This window comes from Pituophis catenifer, unplaced genomic scaffold (genome assembly GCF_029215685.1).
Source record: "Pituophis catenifer annectens isolate HBS135680 unplaced genomic scaffold, rPitCat1.0.hap2 SCAF_2, whole genome shotgun sequence".
In the NCBI taxonomy this organism is placed as follows: Eukaryota; Metazoa; Chordata; class Lepidosauria; order Squamata; family Colubridae; genus Pituophis; species Pituophis catenifer.
In genome coordinates, this window is record NW_027256882.1 from 151917956 (window position 1) to 151944259 (window position 26304).

Consider the following 26304-nt stretch of genomic DNA (forward strand, 5'->3'; position numbering starts at 1 on the left):
TCGTAACTCGAGGACTACTTGTACTATGTACTTACTTAGGCAATATAATGCGAAAGAACAATTAATCTTGGAGTTTTGTTTTTAAAAAAATTCTCTTTCAGAAACCCAAAACAGCATTTCAGTATGACTCCACCTGCTGCCCACTTTATCCTCAAAGCAATCTTGAGAATAGGTCAGTTGAAAAAATTTGCCTCGTCTCAGGTCACACAGGAAGCTTTGTGGTGGCTGAAGGAGTCCAGCTCCCTCATCCTCTCATGTCCTTTGGTGTGAATATCAAAGGGCCAGCTCCTTTGATTCCTAATGAAGTTTGAAACTTTCAAAACAGTTTAACCCTTAGACTGCATTCTTTAAAGCCCAGAGCTTTCCTATGATTTCCAGGGTGTGTCTGGATAATAAATCTGCAGTGCACCCGCCCCTTTTTGAAGCTTAGCCTGGGGCATCTAAAATTTGCAGGAAGCAGGGTTGCAAGTGGAGTTTCCAATAACAAAACAAAACAAGAATCCTAAGAGTCTGCGTTCATATAAACCAAGATTGTACATTAGAAAACAGATAACAAAAGAACACAATAAATCAGTTTTAAACTAAATTATTTTTACCTATTGCCCGCGGGGATTCCTAAAACTAGATTTCGTGCTCAGATAAATCCAGATCCTACAGAGAGAAAAAAAAAAGCCCAGGTGACAAAACACATCATAAGTGCGTTTTAAACTAAACCATCTTTACCTATGTAATACCTACAATGTATAACGTAATGTCTAGAAAAACTTCATTAATTTTTTAAATAAAAAACCTAGAAACCCAACAAGGATTGCAAAACCCAAATCTGGATTGAAAAAAAATCCAGATCTGAATTTAAAAAACCAGCACCGGCAACCTTGGCGGGAAGTTAGCATCGCTCCTGGTTCGGAGGCGGAGCAAAGAGGAGGCAGGTAACGAAAACGCGAACTTACCCCCTACGGCCGCCGTAGTCAGAACGTTCTTACCCCAGCGCTGGAAAGTTTTGCCAGCATCAAAGCGACGCCGCCGGCGGGTTCGACCTTGGGTACTTCTCGCGATAGTTGCTAATCCCGCCTGCGAAAGACAGCCCAAGAGAAAAGGAGTGCTCACGTGACAGGAAGAAGCATGCGTCTGGGCGCAAAGGGCTGCGTGCTGGTGACCCGAACGGTGAGAGTCTGGGGCTGCAAACAGGTTAGGGTCTGTCACGGTGGCAACAGCCAGGAATTCCGCGGGGACTATCGCGAGAAGAGCTCCGAGGCTGTCGCTGCTTTTCGCCGGCAGCAGGAGCAGCAATGGAAGCAGCGCAACAAGACGGTGCTCACCTATCTGGCGGCCGGGATCGTGGGCATGGCAGGCTTATCCTACGCAGCCGTGCCGCTGTACCGCCTTTATTGCCAGGTGAGGAGCGGTAGGAGGAGGCGGGCTTGGAGTCCACCTGCAGCCGATGATGCTTTTCCCCCTGCCTGCCCGCCCCGTAGGGTTACTGTGTTTTAGGGGGTGAGGACGGGTGGTCCCATGGTACGTGATACGAGAATAAATTGGCGATTTTAGGAACAGATCGCTAATTGCCAAAACTCTTCTGATCTTCCTTGTTTTTGGAGTGTCCTTATTCTTCACAAGCTTGTCTAAATGTATTATTCCCAGTTACTTTTCTCTTAAGGCGCTGTCTTATTTGCGTTTGTGCACAAGAAAACAAATGTATGACCTTTTCCATCAACTCCCGAGCACATGAAGTGTGTTGGTTGGCATTACGGTTGACTTAAAATTGAGTAGCGTCTTGGATTTTGGGTGTTCTGATTTTGCTTTCGTAATGAGCACCTTAAATTTTTATTTCCTTCCAGCCAACGAAGTGGTTGCATTTGCAAATCTCAGGTGTATAGTAGGCACTGACTTGTATTGATCTCTTCTTCCAGTCCCACTCTTTCAGTAGGTATGCTGAATGCATGAAATAAACATTGAGTTAATGTGTATTTTGGTCTCTTTCCCTTCCCTGTTGTGATCTACCCCTTTTCTCTGAATTCAATTCTTACATTGGTTTTTGTCACTTTAAAGATTCTTCAAACGAATAAATAGGTGGTTCTGATACATCCATTAGCTTTGAAATAATTGCATGGTCTTGCCATTCTAAGGCCTCTTTATGGTTAATATTCTAATCTAAATCAGAGGTAAACATCCACATATTATTCTACTCTATTATCCATCTTGTGTTTTCTATCTCATGCTCCCGTGTCTTTTCAAAAATACTGTGTTCCTGTGTTAATTTTTTTCTCTCCAGTTATGGTCCTTTTTTAATAAAACCTTAAGTTTAAACATAATTGTATGAAAAACTATTGCCATGATTTCAATAATTTGTGCATTTGTTTTGCATCTCTTTTTACCATTTTATTGCCTTGACTCATTTTTATGTTCTTATATTTATTTGGTAGGAACTGATATAACTATTGTGATGAATATGATTGTTTTGGTTGATTTTAACCTCTACATGAATATTTTAATTTTTGTTTCTATAGCCTGTAAGATGCCAACTAGATTACTGTGTGTTTCTAGAAGTATAATACATATATATTGAGGTGGTCAGCTCACTTGTCAATTTTCCTAGTGGTTCCATTCTCTACTTCTCCCTAGTTGCTTATTCCACTGATGTTCTTGATGTCAAACATGCATTGGGCCAAACCTCTAATTATCTCAGCACTTTCCATTTTTACTTTCTTTTAATCATCCTCAATGTTCTTGGCTTTTGCCACTTTCTATCCCTCCTAATTTAGTACTTTGTTTATGTTTTGACAATTTTAGTTTCCCTTGATTCATTCATTCATACTTTTCATGTTCACAATTGTTCTTGTCCTTGTAAAGGGAAGAACTCTTTCAGTATAGTAAAATCCCAGTTTAACAACTTCAATTTAGTAGTCTTCAAATAATAAACTGCATCGAGATTTCACCTCAGTTTAATGTCTATTGTACCCAAAATAATCCAGGCCAAAGATAAATTTATATAATTTATATGAGGTACCTTTATTATACTTTTAACTAGAGTGATGTCAATGGACTCAAATGGCAAAATCAGATTGAGTGGACATTTGAATGCAACAAAGATTTTACTGGCCTTTCCTTCTGATTTCAATCTGATTACATCATCACATCCAGATCTCTCTATGAAAATTCAGTATTCTTCGATTAGTAGACAACTATTTTATGACTTCTGGAACAAAGGAATTCTCATTATCTGGTGCCACCACCATTTGTCTAAATGCTCTAGCCATGCCCACATGCTTGCCTTGGTAATAATATAGAGATGGTTTGTTCTTTTCTTCCAGTTTTTATGTTTGAATTTTTTGTCTACAATAACTTATCCCTTCCACTTTTAACTGTTTAGCAACAACTTAGTCAGTGCTCCCATTCTTCCCAGTTTTACTGAACTGGCTTCACCATTACATGAAAGTGCTCATCTGCTGACAGGGAGCCATGTAATTTTACAGGGATTTTACAGTTTCATGAAGGTGGGAGAACTGTGGTAATTATATATTATCTCTAGCAACAGATGCAGTGCACATACAAATTTCCTTAGTTACTTAATGTCTTTCTTGTGAAGTCCCCATTAGTATTTAGTTGGTCTCCTTGAAAAATACGACACTGATAATAAACCTTTTGATCAACCATGACTTTTTTGGGGGAGGGACCCACAAGTGCTGCTCAGTTTATTGCTGTGGAGTACTTCAGATTCAGAAACTTGCTTTGAAGCATTAATGGGTGCATACATTATTCCTCTCTCCAACTACTTAAACCAAACTCATATTTTCCCAGGATCTTGCTACAAATACAGAAGACAACTGCATGATCCTGAGAAAAGACACAGCTGCTTTAAGAAGCTGCAGAGAAATATCCCATGAGCATCCTTGCAAACATTGAGGCATCTTTTTGCCTTTGAATCTAAAGCACTACATAGCTCTTGTAAGTGTTGATAATTTTAAGTAAACAATCTCTAATGGAAAAAAACCCTACTCTGTTCTTACTCCCATGAAAATAATTTGTTTTTAAGCAGATTGTTTTCACTTATATCTTATTTTCCTTTCAGGCTACTGGGCTTGGTGGGTCAGCTTTAGATGGTCATAGTTCAGAACAGATTGAGACTATGGAGCCTATAAAGGACCGCATCATTAAAATCATGTTCAATTCAGATGTACATTCAAGTCTTCAGTGGAACTTCAAGCCTCAGCAAACTGAAGTTTATGTAAGTAATTAAAATATGCTAGGTGAATTTTGCATGAACTTTTATAAGCATTTTTTTACAATAAAATGACATGCTGCTCTTATAAAAATAATCAAGAATGTGAGTAGTTGTAGCCAACTGGGAATTTTTAATTAAGAGGCTCTTTTTCAATTAGGTAAATGGGATACAATCAGACAATAAATTTTGATTTACTAATTTCTATTAGCAAAATTAGTTTTAGAATTAAGTTTATTCTACTAGCAAATATAAATGACAGCCAGGTTAAATCCTAGTGCCACTGCCTATTGCCAAATGCACAACTGCAGTTTAATCAGTAAATCTAGCCTTGGTCTGTCATTGGTATTAGAGTGAAGCAAATTCTGGTTAGTTTCTTTAATCTGAAATGGCTTTTTATAAATATTTTGAAATATAATGCCAACAGAGACAGTCCACCTCAGATTATCGACCTTTTAATGCTATGTTTTTCAACCTCAACAGATTTAAAGATGTGTGAACACCAACTCTCAGAATTCTGGGAGAATTCTTGAGAAAAATTGCTTAATGTAACTTGGTGCACAGATTTTGTTTGAAAACCCATTTTGTAAGAAATAAAAGTATGGAGAGAAGCTAAAAACTTAACAGTTGTAACTTTTTAAAATAGGTGGTTCCAGGAGAAACTGCACTGGCCTTTTATAAAGCAAAAAATCCCACTGATAGACCAATAATTGGAATATCTACCTACAATGTACTACCACCTGAGGCTGGACAATATTTCAATAAAATACAGGTAAGTGCTGCTCATTTTGGTTAAGTTCCTCAAATATTTATTATATTTATTTATTATATTTATTATTATAACTGAAACTAGAGTCTGTTTGATAATTCATAATTGCAGCAAGTCATGGAATTAGATTTATGGCATGCTGTCAATACTTGTTCTTGTCCTCTTAAATTCTGTATAACTTCATTTTTTTTCTTTAAGGATTGCTATCTTACTTTTCTATAACATAATAAACATGAGATTTCCAATAGTTCAAAATGCTCAGTTTTCCCTGAAATATGAATAAAACCAGTTTTCCTTAGTTTTCGATGTTAATATTTCTTTAAATGCTTCATATTTAGAGATTTTAAAATATTTATAAAATAATTGTTTGACAAAGTGAATTTGAAAATGGATTTGCTTTTAATAGATTTTTTAAAAAATATATTGAATTAAGGATTAAGACAAAACATTAAAAAATTTAGCTGACTATTCAATTTTGGAAAATAAACTTTTTCTTCTTTCAGTGCTTTTGTTTTGAAGAACAAAGACTCAATCCTCATGAGGAAGTGGACATGCCAGTATTTTTCTTCATTGATCCTGAATTTGTAGAAGACCCAAGGATGGAGAAAGTTAATTTGATTACTCTTTCTTACACTTTTTTTGAAGCCAAAATAGGATATAAACCACCGCTTCCAGGTTATAATTAACAGTACAGTATGTTGACTCTACATCGGAGTTCTCTCTTCAGTACTCTATTGATAATCCACTGACTGTGTAAAAATAACTACTTTAGCCCAGGAAAAAAGTTCTGAATATTTCAGGCATTATGTTTTATTTGCTGAATATGCACCGATGTGTCTTCTCTTTGGAGATGTGATTAATTTTCATTTTAAAATCAAATTAAGAATACAAATTAAGAATACAAAGATATACAAAAATAGCTTATTTTGTTCATTTCTCTTTCTTCATTTACAGGAAGATCTATCCAATTGCTAATTTATGACTGTCATTTTATAAAGCTTTTTTTTTTTTATTCCACAGAGTTATTTAAAATGTTATTTAATAGATTAATGTGTCAAAGGAGAAAATAGTAAATAGTTTATTTTTGGAGATTTGATGTCTGCCTAATAAAGTAATAAGCAATCAGTAAAATAATAAATACTAGATTTGACTTTACTTGCCTACCTTAAATCAGAAGCAGCACAAATCTGGTAAATTTTGTAAGCTGTTTTAAATAAGTGTGCAGAAGATATCATTCAGTGTACCGTCTTAAAACTTAGTTATTCCATGCAGCAGCTTTTTATGTTAAGAGCTACATTCTCATTTTTCATGAGTTACCCACAAGCCAAAATAAATGAAGAATAATAACAGCAACCTTTTTTAAAAAATAAAATGCTGCTTTTATGCATCCCATAGTATCCTCACTTAAACATTCCTTGAGTTCTTCTTCAGGGTAATACAATTATACTTTGATTCTTTTCTTTCTATTTTCATTCTTACCTTGGTAAAGGTCAAATAAAGATTGGAGTAGCTGTATCTGCATAATATGCTAAGCTTGACTAGGTTACCCTTTTCTGTGGTTTAGCATGTTGCACAAATCCAGTGTCTTTTTTTGTAAACTCAGAAAATGGATTAAAATTCAGTAACCATGTTAAATTTGTTGCACCAATTTTTCAGTGTAGAAGATGGTGCTCTGATTTTCTCCTAAATAGATCTGTGGGGTTGGTCGATGGATTGAGAAAATTATTCCATTAACATGTGCTTCTAACCTAAATCTGACTAGATCCTTGCCTTGAACAACTTGACAAACTGCTTTTCCAAAAGAAGAAATTAATATCACTGTTAGGGTATAGTATAGTAACTGTGTCAAACAATACCTAAAATATATTACATTACAAATGTAAAGCAATTTGTTCACCACAAATTCTACAGTATGGTGGAAATCAGTGGAAAAAAGAGTGGCAGAAGATTCCCCTCCCCCCATATAAAATCTTTATAGGTTTAACAATGTTACTGTAAAGCTTATTTGCCCAGAAAATAACATTTGTTAATTTTTTATTTTCCCCTGCACTTCCCTATGCATCTCCCTAATATTTATGGAAGATCCCTCAACAGTACAAAGCAAATCTGGTAGAGCGGATCTGATGCATCACAAAACACTACTTAAGAAACAAGAAACCATAAAAAACATTTGGGAGCATTTGTGTTCAAATTTAATTCAGTTTTCCATTCCAGATTCTTTACTTGGATTGTATGTTAATAGCCATTGTAAAACAAATGCTATACATATTACTCAAGACTTAAAGGGTACCAATTTATTAAAAGTTTGAACACTAGATTTGGGAAAGTATAGAGAAAAGGCACTTATTTCAATCATACTTTTATACGATCTCATGACCAAGTAAGTGTTTTTCAAGATATCCTGAATTGTTGGGAATAATAGAAATTAACAGCGGTAATATAATCAAAGTCATTCCAAATACCCCACAATGCGTGTTTTATGCTTTGCTGCCCCCATGCATTCTGGCGGTGCTTTTGTTGCAGCAGCTCCCAATGCAACCCTCCATAACTTATGAAAGCTACTGCTTCATACATATTTAGCTTCATTGTTAAGAGAGAATGAAAATAATCTAGGAAAACAGATAAAATGGTATTAAGACAATGTGGAATAAGACCTGCTACCACAGCATGTCACAATTGCTACTGATTCATATGCTCTGTTTTGTAGTGGCTTGTGCATACTTTTGCTTTTAAAGTGCATTTCATAACTGAGAAAAATGTTAGAGTGGCTAACTATCAGAAGAATAGGAAATGTACTGCAAGGAAATCTAACTTCAACCTCCTAGTTAGTGATTATTTTTCACCAAAGACCAACATTAAAGACAAACTGTAAGGTCTCTCCTACCAAGCAGCCTGTCAGGAAATCTGACTGCAGGATTTAATTAATAGCTAGATCTCTCCTTGCATTCAAACAATTTGGATTTGAACTTGAGTCTCTATAGGTGTAGTCATCGCTCCAACACTCAAGTTCTTTGATTAGGATCATAAACAGTTCTATCAGACTCCAGTCAATTATTCAGCAATATGCAGTGTAGTTCTCATAGGAAAATATTTTGCTTTTATTATTAAAGGATCCAAGATGCAAGATTCTGAATGTTATACTTGCTATAAGAATGAAAGTTAGAAAAACATTCATTGTATCAATTGTAAATTTTGGTCCAAAGATTGCAGAAGTGAATCTTGTATTTTTAATGAGTTGAACCCAATGAAATGTACTTAGGTAGGGTGTGTAGGATACACATCTTAGATTTGAAGTGTTTTCTTTTGAACAGTTTTATAAAACACTTTTATCCCAAATCTCAGCCTACTGAGTAGATTTTATCTTTACATGACACATTTTGAAGCAATCAGCGGAATCTACCATTTTGTTAAAATATTGCTATTGGCATCTGCTTCTAGCATTTGATGTTAACCTGTGTTTTGAAGAGATGTGGATCAATTTCTTCATAAATATGTCTGAAATCAAAGATAATAAAAGTTCGTGATGAGGAGTAATATAAAAATTTGTTACTAAAGCAACATTTGCACATAGGAGGAGTGTTCAGGACAGATACACTACTAACCTCACATTCCTCCTGGTCATGTCCTTAAAATAAAAAAAATTACTTGCAGCATATCTGCCAAACAATTTTCTTTGAACCAGTCATGCCACATTTCAGCTAAGCAACAGTTAAAATACTCATCAAACTCCTCATATTTTCATTAGTAATTAAAATATGTTCAATTTATGATTCAGATACACTCATCTTACATATTTGACAAACAATACTACTATGATACCTGACACAATTCCTAACCATTAGGCTCATCAGGAAGGCAAATTCATATCCTTTCCCTTAGTTGTCTAATTATTACTTTGCTCACAATAGGTGGAATATACTATTTTCATCTTCCCTCCGAAATGCACCTTTGACAGATTATGGAAACCTCTGGGACGTAGAATGGGGCTGCCAAATCAGCATAAAAAATTTTCCCACCTTTCTCTAGGGGTAACACGCTAGAATTAACTACATGACATGTATTTACCTAATCTAGTTTCTATCAATGGCAATGAACTTGCCTCTCAATACATAATAACTTTATATAGTGCTTAGTTTAGTGTACTCCTCAATTTCCTTTCCTTTTTGAAGATCAGCAGGCTTAGTGAATAGGAGATTTTAACTATCAAATATGATGTAAAGCTATGGTGAGATTTCCTCAAACATTTTGAGGTCATATGAGTTCTCAACAAGAAATACACATGTGCATTTGAGAACTGCAAGAGGCTAAAAAAATAACAATATTGAACAGAAAAATGAGTATAATGAACACCAAAGGTCACTTTCTATGCACCCAAAAAGGGAAGATAAGAAGTTACCCTGATTACAATGTGAGGGTCAGGTTCTTTGGGACAAGTGAAATTGAGCCATGGAATTTGAAGTGAGTAGACTGTAGGCTGTCTTAAACAACCTATGTGGGAATTCAGATTGTTATTTATACTTCCTGATAGCCCAGCCTAGCCCCAGTTTAGATGGCCTTAAATATTCTCCAGTACTCTTGTGAATTTATCTTTCTCCTTTTGCCGTCTCTTACTCTTTAATCACTCAACATGTTGTGCTGAATGGATGTAATTCTGCACTTTCTTCTTGGTTGTATATGGCTGAAGTGTTTGCTCCTTTATTCAGTTTGAGTCTGTTCTATGTTCTACTCTGTTCTATCTCAGAGAAAGATGCCATTTTGGAGGCCAGCATAGACACCTCACGCTTCAAGCTACTGGCTGTTAACACTTAGCTGTTCTATGCTTTGCATTAATAATGCTTAACCCAGAGAGAATAGTGTATGTATATAAGTATTGTTTGTTATAATGGTAAAAATGCAGTATCACATAAACAGATAACTGCTCATTCAGCAAAACATTTCTCTTTTCTGCGGTCCCCCGTATAGTATCTGCTAAGAAAATTGGGGGGAATGGCAAGAGATACTGCACTCTAGTGGATGGGTACTATTAGATGCAATTCAGTAACATGAAACGAAGCATTAAATAAATCCATGTGTCTGTTCGATTTTAGTGGCTATCACTGATGACTTAAAATATGTACAATATGATATTTTTGCTGTGCTGGTATAAGAAACTCTGTCTGTGTCAGCCTGGACAAGAAATAAGCAACAATTGAGTCATTTTGAAAATCACTTACTTGGTTGGGTCACAAGGAGCCAAAGGATCAAATTCCATTAGCTCATAATATTTAGGAGGATGTGAGTTGGTTTTTGATATATCTGGAAAAAGAAAGCCAGAGACAAAGAAGTTTCGTTTTGCTAATCAAAAGTATTAAGAAACCAAAAATATATTTATACTGAATCACATATTCTACCCCAATTCTAAGATAAAAGGTAAAAATTATATATGGAAGGGGGTGTGAAGGGAATACGGTCTGGGCCATATTTTCTCCCAGCAGTAAAGTTCAGGAGTGAGCAGACTCTATACACTAGAACTCACTTTTTAAATAAAATATCAGGAGAATACAGAGCAATTGCTACTGCCTTCCTGCCCCATCTTCAAGTGGACATAATATGTATAGCAGTGAAGAGGTTGAACTAGGAATTATGAGCAAAAGGTCCACTCTCATCCATAGAAGCTGACTAGTTGATTTTGGTACAATTGCTCTCTCTTTCTCTGCTCAGCCTACTCTCAGAGTTGTTATTGTCAGAGGAAACAGGACTGGGGAGGGATAGGTACATCTTGAACTCCTGAATGTACGGCAGACTATTAGACTGACTGACCGACCGACTAAATCAATGATTGAATGAATTCCTCTGGCAATGAGGTGAACTAGCTATTCCAATACATATGTCCTCTAAATGAAAATCATTCAAAGTAAATCTATTGGTCACTTGGCAGCCATTCAAGATTACAAATAATCTCCCCAGAGCTATTTACAACCCAGTTCTGGAGTTCTGACAATCATACCCCCCTTGCAGTCACATATTCCTATTTTGGGTGCTGGACAACCAGCTTGCATTTATGAACATTTGCAGCATCCCATGGTCACACAATTGTGATTTTGGGCAGTTTTCTGGAAATCAGCATTTAATTTTAGTTTCCGGCAAAAAACATTCATTGAGTAAAACAGGTTTGGCTAACAAGTGTAATGTTTGCTTAACAACTGCTGCAAAAAAAGTCGTAAATCAGACGCAGTCATGCGGTGACCCGCTTAATGACCACTACAAATTACGATTGTAATTTTGGCTTCAATTACAATTACCTATAGTCTTGTAATTATAATAATGCAATTGCAAACTCTAATTGCAATAATAAAAATTTACCTCCCGGTGGTGCATTTCCTGTACCATTACTTAGATGGTTTACTGCATGCAAGGGCTCTGGATTTAAACATGTGTTTACCTAAGGAAATTAAGTGAATTAAATCAGATATGCAAGAAGATGCATTGGTAAAAAATGGTTTAGCATAACAAGATGGTTCATTCTTTTTTGTCTATACTACATAAGGTTATAATAAAAGCGATTAAGGATTCTATTAATATAAACAGTACATTAAATCAGCTTTTTGTTAGCTCTCTATAAATTAGATGGCATTGAATGAATCATTTAGAAAAGATCTACAGGATTGTTTAGATTGCATTAACCCCATGGAATTAAGACAGTAGAATTCAAAACATTCTGCATTTGGTTTACGGAATCAGACACCTCAGACTCTGCATCCTGGACAATACATTTTTTAAAAAATTCAATTCCACCCTGGTGATTTCTTAAAATTTATTTGTACTTGCATTCATGTGGCATATGCTGGTTACAAAACAATGAGCTTTGAGGAAATAAATTCAGCCTATGTGCCTTTTTGTATTTCTTGGCTACAACTGATCACTAGGGATTAGGAATCCTTAGCAACGATCTGAAAAAGTTAGGGTTAATTTCTCTTCCACAGTGCATGCTTAGTGGGTGTGTCGACACAACTCACTAACCTATAAATCATAGTTTACAAAAGAATAAATACAACTAAAGTATGTACAACCTTCCCTTTTTGGCGAAGGTTGTCGAGAATGTGGTGGCGCAACTGCTTCCTGGGTACCTGGATGAAGCTGTCTATCTGGATCCGCTCCAGTCCGGCTTCAGGCCTGGGCACAGCACGAAAACGGCATTGGTCGCATTGGATGATCTCTGGAGGGCTCGGGATAGGGGTTGCTCCTCTATCCTGGTCCTGTTAGATCTCTCAGCGGCTTTTGATATCATTGACCATGGTATCCTGCTGTGCCGGTTGGAGGGGTTGGGAGTGGGGGGCACCGTTTTGCGGTGGTTCTCTTCCTATCTCTCCGACCGGTCGCAGTCGGTGTTGGCAGGGGGGCAGAGGTCAACTCTGAGGCACCTTGTTTGTGGGGTGCCGCAGGGGTCGGTCCTCTCGCCCTTTCTGTTTAACATTTATGTGAAGCCGCTGGGTGAGATCATCCGTGGCTTTGGGGTGGGGTTCCATCAGTACGCTGATGACACTCAGCTGTACATCTCCACCACGGACCACCCCAACAATGCCCTTGAAGTGATGTCCTGGTGTCTGGAGGCCGTGCGGATCTGGATGGGGTGTAACAGGCTTCGACTCAACCCTTCCAAGACTGAGTGGCTGTGGCTTCCGGCGTCCCGATATAGCCAGCTGGTGCCATCGCTGGTTATTGGGGGCGAGTTATTGGCCCCCACGGACAGGGCTCGCAACTTGGGCGTCCTCCTGGATGCACGGCTGTCTTTAGAAGAGTATATGACAGCTGTGACCAGGGGGGCTTTTTATCAGGTTCGCCTGATTCGCCAGTTGCGTCCCTTTCTGGATCGGGATTCCTTACGCACAGTCACTCAGGCACTTGTCACTTCCCGCCTGGACTACTGCAACGCTCTCTACATGGGGCTCCCCTTGAGGAGCACCCGGAGGCTCCAACTGGTGCAGAATGCGGCTGCGCGGGGGTTTATGGGAGCGAGGGGGCGCTCCCATGTGACACCTCTCCTGCGTGAGCTGCATTGGCTTCCAGTGGTCTTCCGGGTGCGCTTCAAGGTGTTGGTCATGACCTTTAAAGCGCTCCATGGCATAGGACCTGGGTATTTGCAGGACCGTCTTCTGCCGCCGATAGCCTCCCACCGACCAGTACGTTCCCACAGAGAGGGACTCCTCAGGGTGCTGTCAGCCAGGCAATATCGGCTGGCGACCCCCAGGGGAGGGCCTTCTCTGTGGCAGCTCGTGCCCTCTGGAACGATTTGCCCCCAGAGACAAGAAGGATATCGGATCTCCGGGTCTTTCGCCGTGCCCTAAAAACTTTTCTTTTCCATCAAGCAGGGCTGGCGTAAAACACCTCCCCCCCCTTTTCTAGCTTTTTTAGTTTTTTAAATTGTCAATGTGTTTTAGTTTGAATGTTTTAAATTTTGGGGCCAAAGTCATGAAATTCTTTTAAAAATTTTAAATTTTGTATTGGTATGTGTTTTAGTTTTGGCTGTGCACCGCCCTGAGTCCACTAGGAGAAGGGCGGTATACAAATTGAATAAAATAAATAAATAAATAAATAAAATGTACAGTTTTTCTGATGCTTGTGACTAAGCTCAAATAGTTTAAGACTAAACTTGAAGAGCAGGTGACGGGTGTGACTAGGAGAACTTTTACATAGCTCTGGTTTGTGCACCAGCTACAACCTTTTCTGAATCATGACTCCCTTCACTCAGTTACTCAAGGCCTGGTCATCTATCATCTGGACTACTGTAACTGCTCTACATGGGGCATGTTGCTCTACATGGGGCAACTCTTGAAATCCCTTCAGAAGATTCAGCTGGTTCAAAGTGAGAATGAGAGCAATCTTTGGCACCCCTAGAATGGCCTGCATTATACTTCTGTTCCACAAACTGCACTGGCTACCTGTCTGCTTCCAGGTGCAGTTCAAAGTGTTGGTTATGACCTTTAAAGCCCTTAATGGCATAGGTCTGATGAACTGTCTTGTCCTGCTAGGACAAACCTGCCCCACTCGCACTGGCAGAGGGGGCCTACTGTAGATCCCTTCGATCAAAGAACTCCAAGTTTTGGGATCCAGAAGAACAGTCTTCTCTGCCTTGGGCATAGCCTTTCGTACATCCTGCCCTCCAAGATGAGATCTGCCTCCAGCTTCCTATCTTCCATAAGAGCCTGAAAACCTGACTCTTCTGGTTGGTAGGGAACCCAATGGGGGATTACCACACTGGAGGTGGCTACTAGACTGATTGTAAAAAAACCCTCGCCCCCCCGCTTCCCTACCTGGCTATTTTTTTTTCTCATATCGCTGTATTCTCATTGTTTTCTTTTTCATTGTTTATTCTATTGTTCCATTACTTTGCTACTGTCTTATTTACACTTTCTTTTCATTTCTCTGTTTTTATAGTTGTAAATCGCCTAGAGTAGCTCAAGATGAAAATACATTTAATAAATTTAATAAACAAACAAACCAGAACACAGTTTGATACTCACATTGATATACATTGGGTCATTTGGAATCACCTGGGATGTCCTTTGTGCTTCTGTTGGGAATCTTTAGAAGAAAAACAGTGCATTGGAATCCACCAACAAAATACAATAGAAATAGAATGGAATATATGATGGCTTTCCCTCTGTGCCCAAAACAGGACAATTAACTATTCAGCTATTTAGAAGAGCCATGGTGGCGCAGTGGTTAGAATGCAGTACTATAGGCTACTTCTGCTGCCTGCAATTTGGCAGTTCAAATCTCACCAGGCTCAGGATTGATTCAGCCTTCCATCCTTCTGAGGTGGGTAAAATGAGGATCCAAATTGTTGGGGGCAATATGCTGACTCTGTAACCCGCTTAGAGGGGGTTGTAAAGCACTGTGAAGCGATATATAAATCTAAGTGCTACTGCTATTTTATTAGGCAATGCTATGCTTCTTAGTTTGTTGGTTCAACCGCAATAGCTATATGACTACATAAATTAGCTTTTAAAATGAAGGATTAATGAAAATCAAATCTGCTAGAAGCCTACCTAATTATTGGATAAACTTCCAATGATGAGATCTTAATGAACTGTCAAAGGTTGTCTAAATGTTTACATGACTTTAAACTTTGCTACTTACGAAGACTGCGAAGTATTCACAATTCCAAGTGAGTTTAGTTGAGGGTATATTGATGGCACAGCAGAATGAGGATGTGGAGCAACCACATTTTGGGCCGGATAATCTAAAAGGAGGCAAGTTAGTGATTGTGAATGGCAGAAGTTTCCTACATGTATTCAAATATATGAAACAAATCTGGCCAGCACTTGGTAAAAACTTATTATTAACGAGCTTAGTATTTAACCTTTTCTTAGGCACACTTTTCTTAGGCACACTAAATGCATATGAGATACTAATAATAGATATTGATATTGCCTTCTACATGGTAACCAATAAAGGTAATCCTTGAGTTATGACCATAATTGAGCCCAACATTTCTGCTGCTAAGTGAAACAGTTGTTAATTGAGTTTTGTACCATTTTAACATCTTTCTTTGCCACAATTGTTAAATGACTCCCTGCAGTTGTTAAATTAGTAACACAGTTGTTAAGTGAATCTGGCTTCCCCATTGATTTTGTTTATCAGAAGATCACATGGCCCTGGTACACTGCAATCATCATAAATGTGAGTCAGTTGCCAAGTGTCTGAGTTTTGATCATGGGACCATGCTGTATAGGTCTTAAGCATGAAAAATGATCGTATGTCACTTTTTTCAGTGCCATTGTAACTCCAAATGGTCTCTAAACAAACGGTTGTTAAGTCAAGGACTACTTGTGCACCTGACATGTTAGACTGGGATAGGCATCCCATAAGCCTGGAGCTAGGCAGTGTAACAGTCAAATTTTCTGCCACCTTTTTGTGCAACTTCAAGAGCAATCTATCTTCTTGCTGCCATGCCAGGAAGAGGGCAGAACTCCTCCAAACCAACAACCTCTAAAGAAGTCCCAAAGGTGCTTTTTTCAAGAGGCAACTGGACTTTCTGGAAAAAAGCACATTTGGGAAAACCTGGATGACTGAGATGACTGAGAATCTCCAAAGACAACCTCTTAAGACAGCCTACCTACTGCTACTGCTCTGAATATCAGCAGAATTTCTCTGGTAGAATTTGAAAAAAAAATCCTAAATACTGATAGGAAGATAAGCCACCACCTTTACTTGAAACACATTTAAAATTATGCTTAAAAATACATTTCCATTTAGCACAGTTCTCAAACAAATCTGCAAAGTGGATCCCAAAGAACTTGTTTTTTTTTTTCTTACATAGCTTCTAAAATTCTGTTAAAATATTGGCGTTTATATATTTTACTTACTTAACTCTGAAGACTGGGGAAGGTCAGTTCTCATAGGCTGTGGCACAGCAGCAGGAAGACATGACTCAAGGTCAAGCAAATCACAGGAAGGAGCAGATGGTTGGTTGCCACTGGCCTTAAAATTAAACAAAGTTGTTAAGACATGATGCCTACTTTGCCTCTGAGCCCATATTAAACACCTCTAACTGCAAATAATCTCTCATTGAAACACATCTTGTTGACAGTGAGGATTGCTTGAAGTCAATGATTATTTACATACTATATTCATTAAATTTGCATCCTGCCTGACAAGCCATAGTGCATTTAAGGTAACAACAACTCTAAAACAAAAACAAACAGTCTTACTTCAATAAGGGTAGATCAAACCAACACAAGATTTAAAAAACAGGGCAGCAAATTCCACTTACTTTTCATGAATTTCTAGCAAAAGTTGCTAGAAATAGGTTGGGGCTCAAATTTTTTTGAATTGGGAATAGAAATACTTCTCAGAAGAGAACACTGCACATTCATAGTAGAACTGATTGCTATATTTTTCTTCATGATGAGATAGGAGGATTTAAGGTCCCAGGCAAGCTGTTGTAGTTCTTCTTGAGGCAATCTTTCAGATATTCAGCTCTCAAGTAATGTAGGATTTTGTGATGATTAACATAAGGACCTCTAATTCATTTTAGATAGTTTATGTTAAGCCTTTCCCGAAAATATGTGGATTCTGACAATAGTTCCTGACAAAACATTGATAGTTCACTGGCATTGATGATGTTACCCAGTTTGGGTAATGAAATGTCTCTAAGAAAACAACCAAGCTCAGAGAGCATCAAAGACCCCACACTGCTAGTTGTTTCCGGATTGTCTTCAGAACCACACTAGCCATTTAGGCCTCTCAATAACTAGGCTGCATCAAAATTACTCCCAAGAGATTTATTCTTCTTTGGGTGGAGTACAACCCTATTCAGGACATGTGTGATAATTTCCACGGATGCTTTCCCAGATACTTCTCAAGATGTCAGCTCAGAGGAAGATGAACCAAGTTCCAGGCATGACAGGAGGAGAGTTGGTCAATGGCTCCAAGCAGCCACCTGAGACTGATTTGGCTGAAGCACAGCTGCAGAAGGACATCCATGAGGCTTCAGGTGGGGAAAGCATACAGCTGCAGCTGATTAGCAATGAGGAAGAGGAACTGCCTTCTGCACCTAATCCAAGAACAGATAGGGCAGATAAAAGGCAGGAGCAGCGAAGGTCAGCCATATTACTCACAAGGAGGCAGCCTTGCCCTTCTTGAGGCTGCACCAGAAGTTGACTATTTAGAACAGCAGACAGATGGAGATGATGCTGGGAACAACGTGTTTGTTGTTTTATTGTGTGTTTTTGCCTTGAACTTCAGACTGTGTCTCCAGCTGTTTTCTCTGCCTTGCCTTGCCTTTGCTTGTGGGTTTGCTTTGGTCTTGGGACTTGCCTTTGCCTTGGGAACTTGCTTTGGCCTAGTGGACTGGACTTGCCTTTGCCTTGAGGAATAGGGTTGGCTTCATTTGAGTAGCTTGAGAGACTCATTAGGGTTGAGCTCGTGCCAGCACAGGGAATTGCTGGGGAATATCAATTCAGGTTCGGAAACCTCAATAAAGTCTCTTTACACCCGTGGTGTGTGTGTGTGTGTGTGTGTGTGTGTGTGTGTGTGTGTGTGTGCATGAATGAGACATCACAACAGGCTATGCCTCTAACTCTTGGAACTAAGGATCAGTTAAAGAACAACTATCTTGTAGGATTCATATTCGTGGTTCTCTGAGTTGTTACAACCTTCAGGTATTGTTTCATCATCTTCATACACTTATCTTGTTCAGATGACAAGAATCATATTTGGTCTCATCAGCACAGTGCTATATCTCTACCCAAAATATTTATCACTTCTAGGTGATTTTATATGAAAAACTGGCTATTCCTCCAGGCATTTCAGATATGTGGGTTTGTCACTTTGTAACTGTTTTGTAATTTGGGGAGGGGATTGATTTTGATTATGTTCTTATTTATTTGTTGTTTTTGTATTATTTTAAAAACTTTTTTACCCTGTAAGCCACCTAGAGTCAGCTGGAGTTGGGTAGCATCAAAAATCAAATCAAATGAATAAATATGAAAAAGCATGGTCTCTATTAAATTCCTGATGTTGAACATGAGGTTTCCACAGGCTTTTTGGACACAATCCCAAGAAACAAAATCCCCATTTCACCGTGTCCTCATATTTCTGGATGCCACAAATTCCTGATAAATTCAGAAGATCAATGGAGGCATATTCCTCTTGTCTCTTTCCTGGTGAGGAGAATCCATTCATTGGCCAAGACCACTAAAGTGACCTCAAAAGCCAGAATGAAATAATTAACTTCCTTCAAGGGTTTTTGCCCAGTTAAGAATGCCTTAGAAATCTTACTCAGCTTTTACATTTGTTACCTGTTATTTGATAAGTGTAAATTATATTGAATATGACATATGATTCCATGCCAACCAGAAGATTACTGCACACTGAAGATGAGTGAACAAAAGAGGATTGTCTTCTGCCAGGTGAGATTTAGATCAGGCAGATGATAATAGCTGCTTTCCTGTGTTCAAAACATGTTTTTCCCTCTTCTCTTTCTCGAAGCTCTTCATTCCGATCATGCTTAGAGCAGATTTCTTTGTATAAATCCTCACTCCTCCCTGAATGCTTTTGTTTTTTACTAGAATTTTCTATTCTAGCAGAATATTTAACTAGAATATTGTGAGGGTAGGAAGATGAGAACTTCCAAAAGAATAAACCATGTTTAACCCAGTGAAATTAATTCTGTGAATATTCCTAGTTTTGGAAAGAAAAATATTCTGAATTTTAGGATTATTGTTAGGGGAAATATGCTGACTCTGTAAACAGTTTAGAGAGGGCTGTAAAGCGTTGTGAAGCGGTATATAAGTCTAAGTGCTTTTGCTATTGCTATTAACCACAAAATGTTGTTCTAGACTGGTAGAAATGATTATCAATTACTTACAGCTGCACGTTCATTCTGGATTCTCTGATTCTCCCAGAAGCGTACTCTGTTTCTAGAAAACCTAGATTAAAAATAGTGTAATCAATACAATCAATTTCAAACAATGCAATGGCAGTTTTACTAACATAAAACACATAAATATGGAGACTAATAGCAGCTTTCATATTTATATGCAATACCTGCCCTTTTACATTTGAGAGTCTGGGATGACTTAGCATATTCAAATCTTGAGCACCATTAAGCCACAGATGCTATAAGGAAACAAAACTGTAGAGGTATTACTGGAACAACTGAAATAAATCTCTTTTGTTCCTATTGTGCAATAGCAGGTGGGTGCTCCCATAAGCAGCAGAGCAGATGACTCAAAAGTGAAAAAGAAGGATTTCAGAGTATCACCTTCCTGCTCTTTATTTGAATGCCCAGAACTCTTGGTTTAAGAAAGCTCTGAAGACTTATTCTTCCTGAACCCGCCTTATATATCTCTTAATGTGGAAGGAGGCATAACAAACTAGAACCCTGAGAATTTACAGCACAAACATTCAGAATGTATGGAAACTTAGTGGTCATGAAAGAGGCTTTCTGGAATATGGGACACAATTATCATAGTGAAGAGTACAGTAATGTCACTCCTGGATAGTAACAAACAGCCTATAAAGCAAAGGTGGGAAATTGGTTGTGCTCAAACTGCTTGCAATACTGCCTTGCCCAGCAACCCGACATTCTGGCACCCAAAACTAGTAGAATAACTGCCAGAATTCAATAACACTTTAAAAAATTTTAAATTTGTTTTCAAACCTAAGGGCAGGAATGACAGAAGGAGACCTCCCAGATGCCTCTTGCTCTTAGCCATCCCTAAAACCTGTCAAAAATTGCAACAATTCACATTGATTTCACCTATTTTTTTGGCTTGTGGTTGAAGGCTTAAGGATAGGAATAGAACATGAGGCCTTGAGAGACAAAAGAAGGTTGCACTGACAAGTTCAGTGCAAACCAATCACATAGTGCCTGCCTCCTGATGATCAAGGTAACTGAAAACATATCTGGTTGATTATGTGGAATGAGTCCCAAATAGGTGGAAACTGGTCATGCAGTGCCTTCCTCTGGTGGTAACACACTGTCCTGAAATCCCTATAAAATGACTACCTGCCTATGTTACATGAAGCCTAGCAGAAGCAAGTGCATGTTATACTAACATATACAGATGTTGGGTGGTTCTTCTGCCAAAATAACCAATCAAAAAACCAAACGAACACAAACAAACAAACAAAATCTCCTGGTGAGAGAAAGATGCACAGTTTGAATTTTATAAATGTTTGCTTTCCTTTATCTGTATCTTTCCTAGTATTTGTAATAAAACCTCTTATTATCAAGAGTTGCATTCACACTTAGGGCAGACCACTTTTTACTGTTATTTTGAAATGTAACCAGAATCTTTTGTTCTTCAATTTGAACTCTATTTGAAAAGAAATTGCATTTTCAAATGAGCCAGGTAATTAGTGTCTGCTCAGCTTCTCAATACTCATGTCCCAGAGTAAATGATCTTCTTCTTAAAGGCAATCAATCAGCTCAAATCACCTTCCAAATCTAACTGAAAAAGAAAAGTTTGTAGGATAAAAAATGCTGAATATTACAACTAGCCTTGGATGAAAATCTCAAGCTACCGTATGTTTAAATGCACTGGATTGCTCCAGTTTGAACTTCAGATATAAATTCAGTCTGTTGAGATTCTAAACTTTTTTTTTCTTATACAGGCAGTCTTCAATAACCAAGTACAATTAGGATTGGTGATTCCATTAATGATATGGTCATAAAGTGAAATGTCATGTGAGTGTTGCTCGACTTACATAAATTCTGACTGCAATTGTTAAAGAGAATCACTGTGGTTTATTGAGTAGAATATCACATTCTGCTGAATGACTTAAGACTTCCTACCAACTTCCCCAATGACTCTGCTTGTCGGAAGTTGGCTGTGAGGTTGCAAATGCTGATAACATGATCATGGGATGCTGCAATCATAGTAAATGCGCACAGGATGCAAATGCCCAAATTGGGATCATGTCACTGTGAGGATACTGTGATGGCTGAAACTTTGAGGGCCGAGCAGGGTTCTCCTTTTTCAGTGCTGTTATAACTTTAAAAGGCAACTGAACAAGTGGTTGGTAAGCAAGGATGACCTGCATTGCAAAAGACATTCCACAACCCCCTAGTATTTACATGCATTCTGATACGAGGGGGAAGGGTATAGCAATTTTTATTGCTATAGTACTTTTAATATGATAACATAGTAGTACTTAACGTCTTATATTCAGTCTTCCATAATAGTAGAACAAAGGGAGCTTAGGTCTTCACGGTTATATCAGTGATCAACCCTTGGCTTGATTAAATGAGTTTACAATTTTTGTACCAATTGTGTGATATCTTATTCATCTTACAGCCTCTGAACATTGTGTTATAGATGATGCTATTTTATAGTCATTTTTACAAACAATTCAGCAAAGAAAATAGTTTGATAGTTTAACCTATTTATAGATATTTGAACTTTTGGTAAGGAGTTATGTTTGTTTCTTCCTTCTGATATGCTTCTCAAAAAAGATTGAAGTTTATTCTATACTCAAACTCCATTTATTAGGCTTCATACTTGTCTGATACAAAGAACATAAACGATTCATTTATTATTTCTATGAACTGTTCCTAACTTGATCCAGAATTCCTTTACCCCTTTGTTGGGTAGAAGGAGAGAGTAAGTAAGAGATAGGCTGTTCATGAAGACAGGCACAACAATTTGTTACCACAGACTACATATATAACATTAATAACAGTAAGTAAAATACCTTTCATGTCCCAGTAAGACATTATTTAGATTTTCATTCATTTGTATGAGTTCAGTAATCACATCTTCATTCTCCACAGTTGCTAGCAATTCCATAATTCTATCTTGCATTGCCCGGCTTGTTTTGTAGAGCTTCTACCAAGGGAGAAAAGGTATACTATTTGCATTTGAACAGCAAAAATAAGAGATGCTGAAAATATTGAAAACATCAAAGGTCCACAAGGCATTAAAAAACATGTCATTAATTCATTAACCCACCCACCATCTTTTGTTTTACAGCGAAAACATGTCACGTTTTAAAACTGACATAGTAAAAAACATTTTAGAAATGGCCACAGGCCTCTCTCCCTTTTGGTGACTGTAACCATACAGCAAATGCTTTAGTTAGCATCATGAAGGATGCAGCACCAAAGAACATGCAAGCAACAGCAATAGCACTTAACACTTATATACTGTTTCATAATGCTTTTCAGCACTCTCTAAACCAGGGTCCCAACCCCCGGGTTGAGACCCATTGGGAACCAGGCTGCACAAATGGTGGACGAATATGTAAGGGGTCTAGGATGCATGGGATCTAGGATGTGCATATGAAACCATCCTCTCCCCGCTTGCTGCCGCCGCCGTTCCGTGGAGCTAGAAAGGTTGGGGACGGCTGTTCTAAGCAGTTTAGAATCAGCATATTGCCCCCAACAATCTGGGTCCTCATTTTACTAACCTAGGAAGGATGGAAGGCTGAGTCAACCTTGAGCTGGTCAGGATCAATCTCCTAGCAGTGGGCAGAATTAGCCTGCAATACTACATTCTAACCACTTTGCCACTAAGGTTCCTTAAGGAAGGGTTTATATCCAAATTTTGCAAGAGATATTCCTGCAGGAATGGGAGGCATTTAGAATGTGTTTCATTCATGTATCACAGAAAATGGTGTGCATTTTTAAACATACATTTAATAAAAACTGTGTTTCATTTTATAAATTTCTCTCCAAGACATGAGAGGGACCATAAAGACACAGGTTTGGTTCATACATAATGCTAAGCCATACTACGGTTTGTTTTATGCTTAGAATCCAACTGCTTTGTGTTTTGTCATTATGCTAAGTCATAAATTAACTGTAAGTGTGACATCCACATGCCAATTACAGCCAAATTATGTATAGGGGAGAGAGCCTTAACAATAAACTGTAAATATAGATTGATATGGATGTAAACAGTAGCTTGTTTAGAAAACCAAGATTTGGACTTTTTGCTTTTTTAAAATTGACTTAACATTTGTATGAGTCAGGTTTTAGAACAGAGACATTCTAACTTTCCAATGAGTGTATTTCCGATAGATTTTGTTACACGGAGGTTGAATACTTATCTAGAATATGTGTTTGTGTGCACAGATACATGTTGTTTCAGGAATCAAGACAGTTAGATAGACAGCCTCAAATTGTAAGATTACAGGAAAGTCAAACATAGCTACCATTTCCCTCATCATGCATATTTTTGGAAAACTTGAAGATAATACCCCAATTGGCTTACTTTTCTCTTCAGTGAAATTGATTGAAGTACAAAAGGAAATTGCTCTAACCACTTTATTCCTTTCATTACCATTTCTTGCATCCAATGATTGTTATGACACAATTGAAAAATCTTTATCTAAAATACACACTTACTCCATGGTTACCATTACCTTTAGAAAAAACAGACTCCTGTGAAGGAAACTGAATTTTCACACCTTTCCTATATATCATTTGCAATGTTTATTATTAAAAAAAAAAACTTCCCATGCTTATTTTACAAAATACAGCTTCATTCACTCAAGCACGTACTACTTTTCTTCAGAAAAGATGTGGAAGAAAGAAATAAAAAACATATAACCACCACAGTAGGAAGCATCAGACATCAGGAAACAAACATAAGAGGTTTCAGCATGCAATCTAATAGTCCCTAAGACGTTCCTCAGTGCCTGTAGTATTGTTCGTATTTCCTTGTGAAAAAAAAGAATGTTAGTAGTAAAAACTACCTTTGGAAAGCCAGAGGCCCCACTGTAAGAAAAAGCTGAAGATCTACTGGACTCCGAATTATTCTTGCAACATGATTTAAATTTTTCCAGTTGTGGAAAGAAATGCATTAAAATTTTGTTTCTTTTTAAAGTGGATGAGGAAAATAAGCAAAAGACTGAATGTTGTTACATGCTTTGAAGATTCCACCTTAAAGTTTTGTCAGAGAATAAATGCAACTACTCTGCTTCTGAAGGGTTCGATGTTATTTTAGTGTTTACTTTAACATTTTCACCTTACTTTTTTGTATTCTGTCATTCTGGACATTTCTGAATAGGGATAACATCTTGCTTCTCATTGAGATACAGGGAGTAAATCCTGTTGTGCACAGAGATACGATATATAGCAGGGGTGAAATCCAGCAGGTTCTGACAGGTTCTGGAGAACCGGTAGCAGAAGTTTTGAGCAGTTCAGAGAACTGGCAAATACCACCTCTGGCTGGCCCAGGAATGGGGAGGGAATGGGGATTTTGCAGTATCCTTCCCCTGCCACGCTCACCAAGCCACACCACGCCCACAGAACCGGTAGTAAAAAAAATTCGGATTTCATCACTGGTATATAGGCATCCCCAAATATGCATGCACAGAATTGGGCTGCATAGATCTTAGCTAGATAAAGTCCACTGTAGCACAAAGGAAACAAACATAGAAATATAGTGATCCAGAAATCACTGGAGGACTACCACATATACATTATCATAAAGCCCCCAGAGGGGCAGTCATGCCACAGAATCTTATGATATTTAAAGACTAATTAGATTCTGTTGCAGAAACTCATGACATATTAAAAACAAACAAGAAGACACCATATTGCTCCCTAGTCTAACTCCTGTTTCTTCATGAGCTGATATTTCCACATCAGTATCTGATTACAGACCTACCATTTTACAGTATGAAGTAATCTCTGTTCTTATTTACTAAATACCTCATCTCATTATTTGAAGTCATAGCGTAATGCCACACAAATCCACCTTATTAAAAACTATCAAAAAGGACTGGAGGAAAGGGAAAAAATATTTTCCATGCTACAAATCAGGGATAGATAGGCAACTTGTAATTTTCGGCCCAATTTCTGCAAGAAATCAGGTCAGACTTTGGGGAATAATAGGTTGCTTTTCACAGGCTACTGTTTCACAAAGAAAGAAGAGGATATCCAAAAGGAGAAGAGAATATAATTAAAAAGAATATATAAAGGAGGGGGGGAGGGTATGCTAGACAATCACTGCCCCGGATACTTTGTTTCTAGCAGCACTGCCCCATCTTTTCCTCAGCTGGGGTTACCATGGAGCCTTTGAGAGATGGCAACTGAGGGAATCTTGTCGCTATGGAAAAATGGTGGCATACGCCAGCTACAAATGCTTACAAAAAGTCCTCGACCGACGGCCATTTGTTTAATGGCCATTCAAAGTTAAAGTGGCATTGAAAAAGTAACTTATGATTGTTGCAGCGTCCCTGCAGTCATTTATTATGTTTATATCCCACCTTTATTATTTTGTAAAGAATTCAAGGCGGCAACCATATCCAGCACACTTTCCTCCTCCTATTTTCCCCACAACAACAACCCTGTGAGGTGAGTTGGGCTGAGACAGAGGGTCTGGCCCAAAGCCACTCAGTCAGCTTTCATGGCTAAGGCAGGACTAGAATTCCCAGCCTCCCAGTTTCTAGCCTTACTTGCTACACTAAACCATGTGATCAAAATTCATGCGCCTGGTAACTGGTATGTATTTATGACAGTTGCAGTATCCCTGGGTCATGTAATCACCATCTGTAACCTTCAAAGGGAACTTCCAACAAGCAAAATCAAGACAAATTCACTTAACAACAATGTGATTCACTTAATGATAGTGGCAAAAAGGGTCGTAAGATATGGCACAACTCACTTAACAACTGCATTGCTTAGCAACAGAATTTTTGGTTGCAGATGTGGTTGTAAGTCAAGGGCTAGACTTTTAGTAGGGATAATGTAAAACAAATAGCCATTTTTAAAGTGGGCAGAACCTAAATAAGTTGCTATGATTTTGAAAGAACAAATTTTGCCCCCTCCTTGTGACTTTCGTTCACACTCCATATATTTTGGAGTCTTGCATTTGGC

General features: G+C 38.1%; 3 protein-coding genes across 3 annotated transcripts in view; 1 reads left to right on the forward strand and 2 right to left on the reverse strand.

Moving 5' to 3' along the window:
- Positions 1-652, reverse strand: part of STXBP4 (syntaxin binding protein 4) — a 96851-nt gene extending 96199 nt beyond the window's left edge. The window contains exon 1 of the mRNA XM_070934825.1: positions 597-652. The gene's annotated coding sequence lies outside the window, so the exon portion shown is untranslated. The remainder of the gene's footprint in view (positions 1-596) is intronic.
- Positions 653-1119: 467 nt separating this feature from the next.
- Positions 1120-6424, forward strand: COX11 (cytochrome c oxidase copper chaperone COX11). Its single transcript, XM_070934826.1, has 4 exons — positions 1120-1395; positions 4070-4225; positions 4866-4991; positions 5492-6424. The coding sequence occupies exons 1-4, from the start codon at positions 1123-1125 to the stop codon at positions 5672-5674; spliced, it is 738 nt and encodes a 245-aa protein (XP_070790927.1). The 5' UTR covers positions 1120-1122; the 3' UTR covers positions 5675-6424.
- A 1919-nt stretch (positions 6425-8343) lies between these two features.
- Positions 8344-26304, reverse strand: part of TOM1L1 (target of myb1 like 1 membrane trafficking protein) — a 52411-nt gene continuing 34450 nt past the window's right edge. The window contains exons 8-15 of the mRNA XM_070934827.1: positions 22173-22306; positions 19342-19402; positions 16337-16451; positions 15108-15210; positions 14489-14549; positions 11331-11409; positions 10202-10283; positions 8344-8483 (exon numbers count right to left, since the gene is read on the reverse strand). Coding sequence (XP_070790928.1) covers positions 8423-8483; positions 10202-10283; positions 11331-11409; positions 14489-14549; positions 15108-15210; positions 16337-16451; positions 19342-19402; positions 22173-22306 — 696 coding nt within the window. The 3' untranslated portion in view covers positions 8344-8422. The remainder of the gene's footprint in view (positions 8484-10201; positions 10284-11330; positions 11410-14488; positions 14550-15107; positions 15211-16336; positions 16452-19341; positions 19403-22172; positions 22307-26304) is intronic.

Bases quoted from the DNA above. Each gene is read 5' to 3' on its own strand.
- COX11 (XM_070934826.1), top strand. From the start codon at position 1,123: ATGCGTCTGGGCGCAAAGGGCTGCGTGCTGGTGACCCGAACGGTGAGA. The intron at 4,226-4,865 runs GTAAGTAATTAA...TTTTTAAAATAG, and splicing joins CTCAGCAAACTGAAGTTTAT to GTGGTTCCAGGAGAAACTGC. The intron at 4,992-5,491 runs GTAAGTGCTGCT...TTCTTCTTTCAG, and splicing joins AATATTTCAATAAAATACAG to TGCTTTTGTTTTGAAGAACA.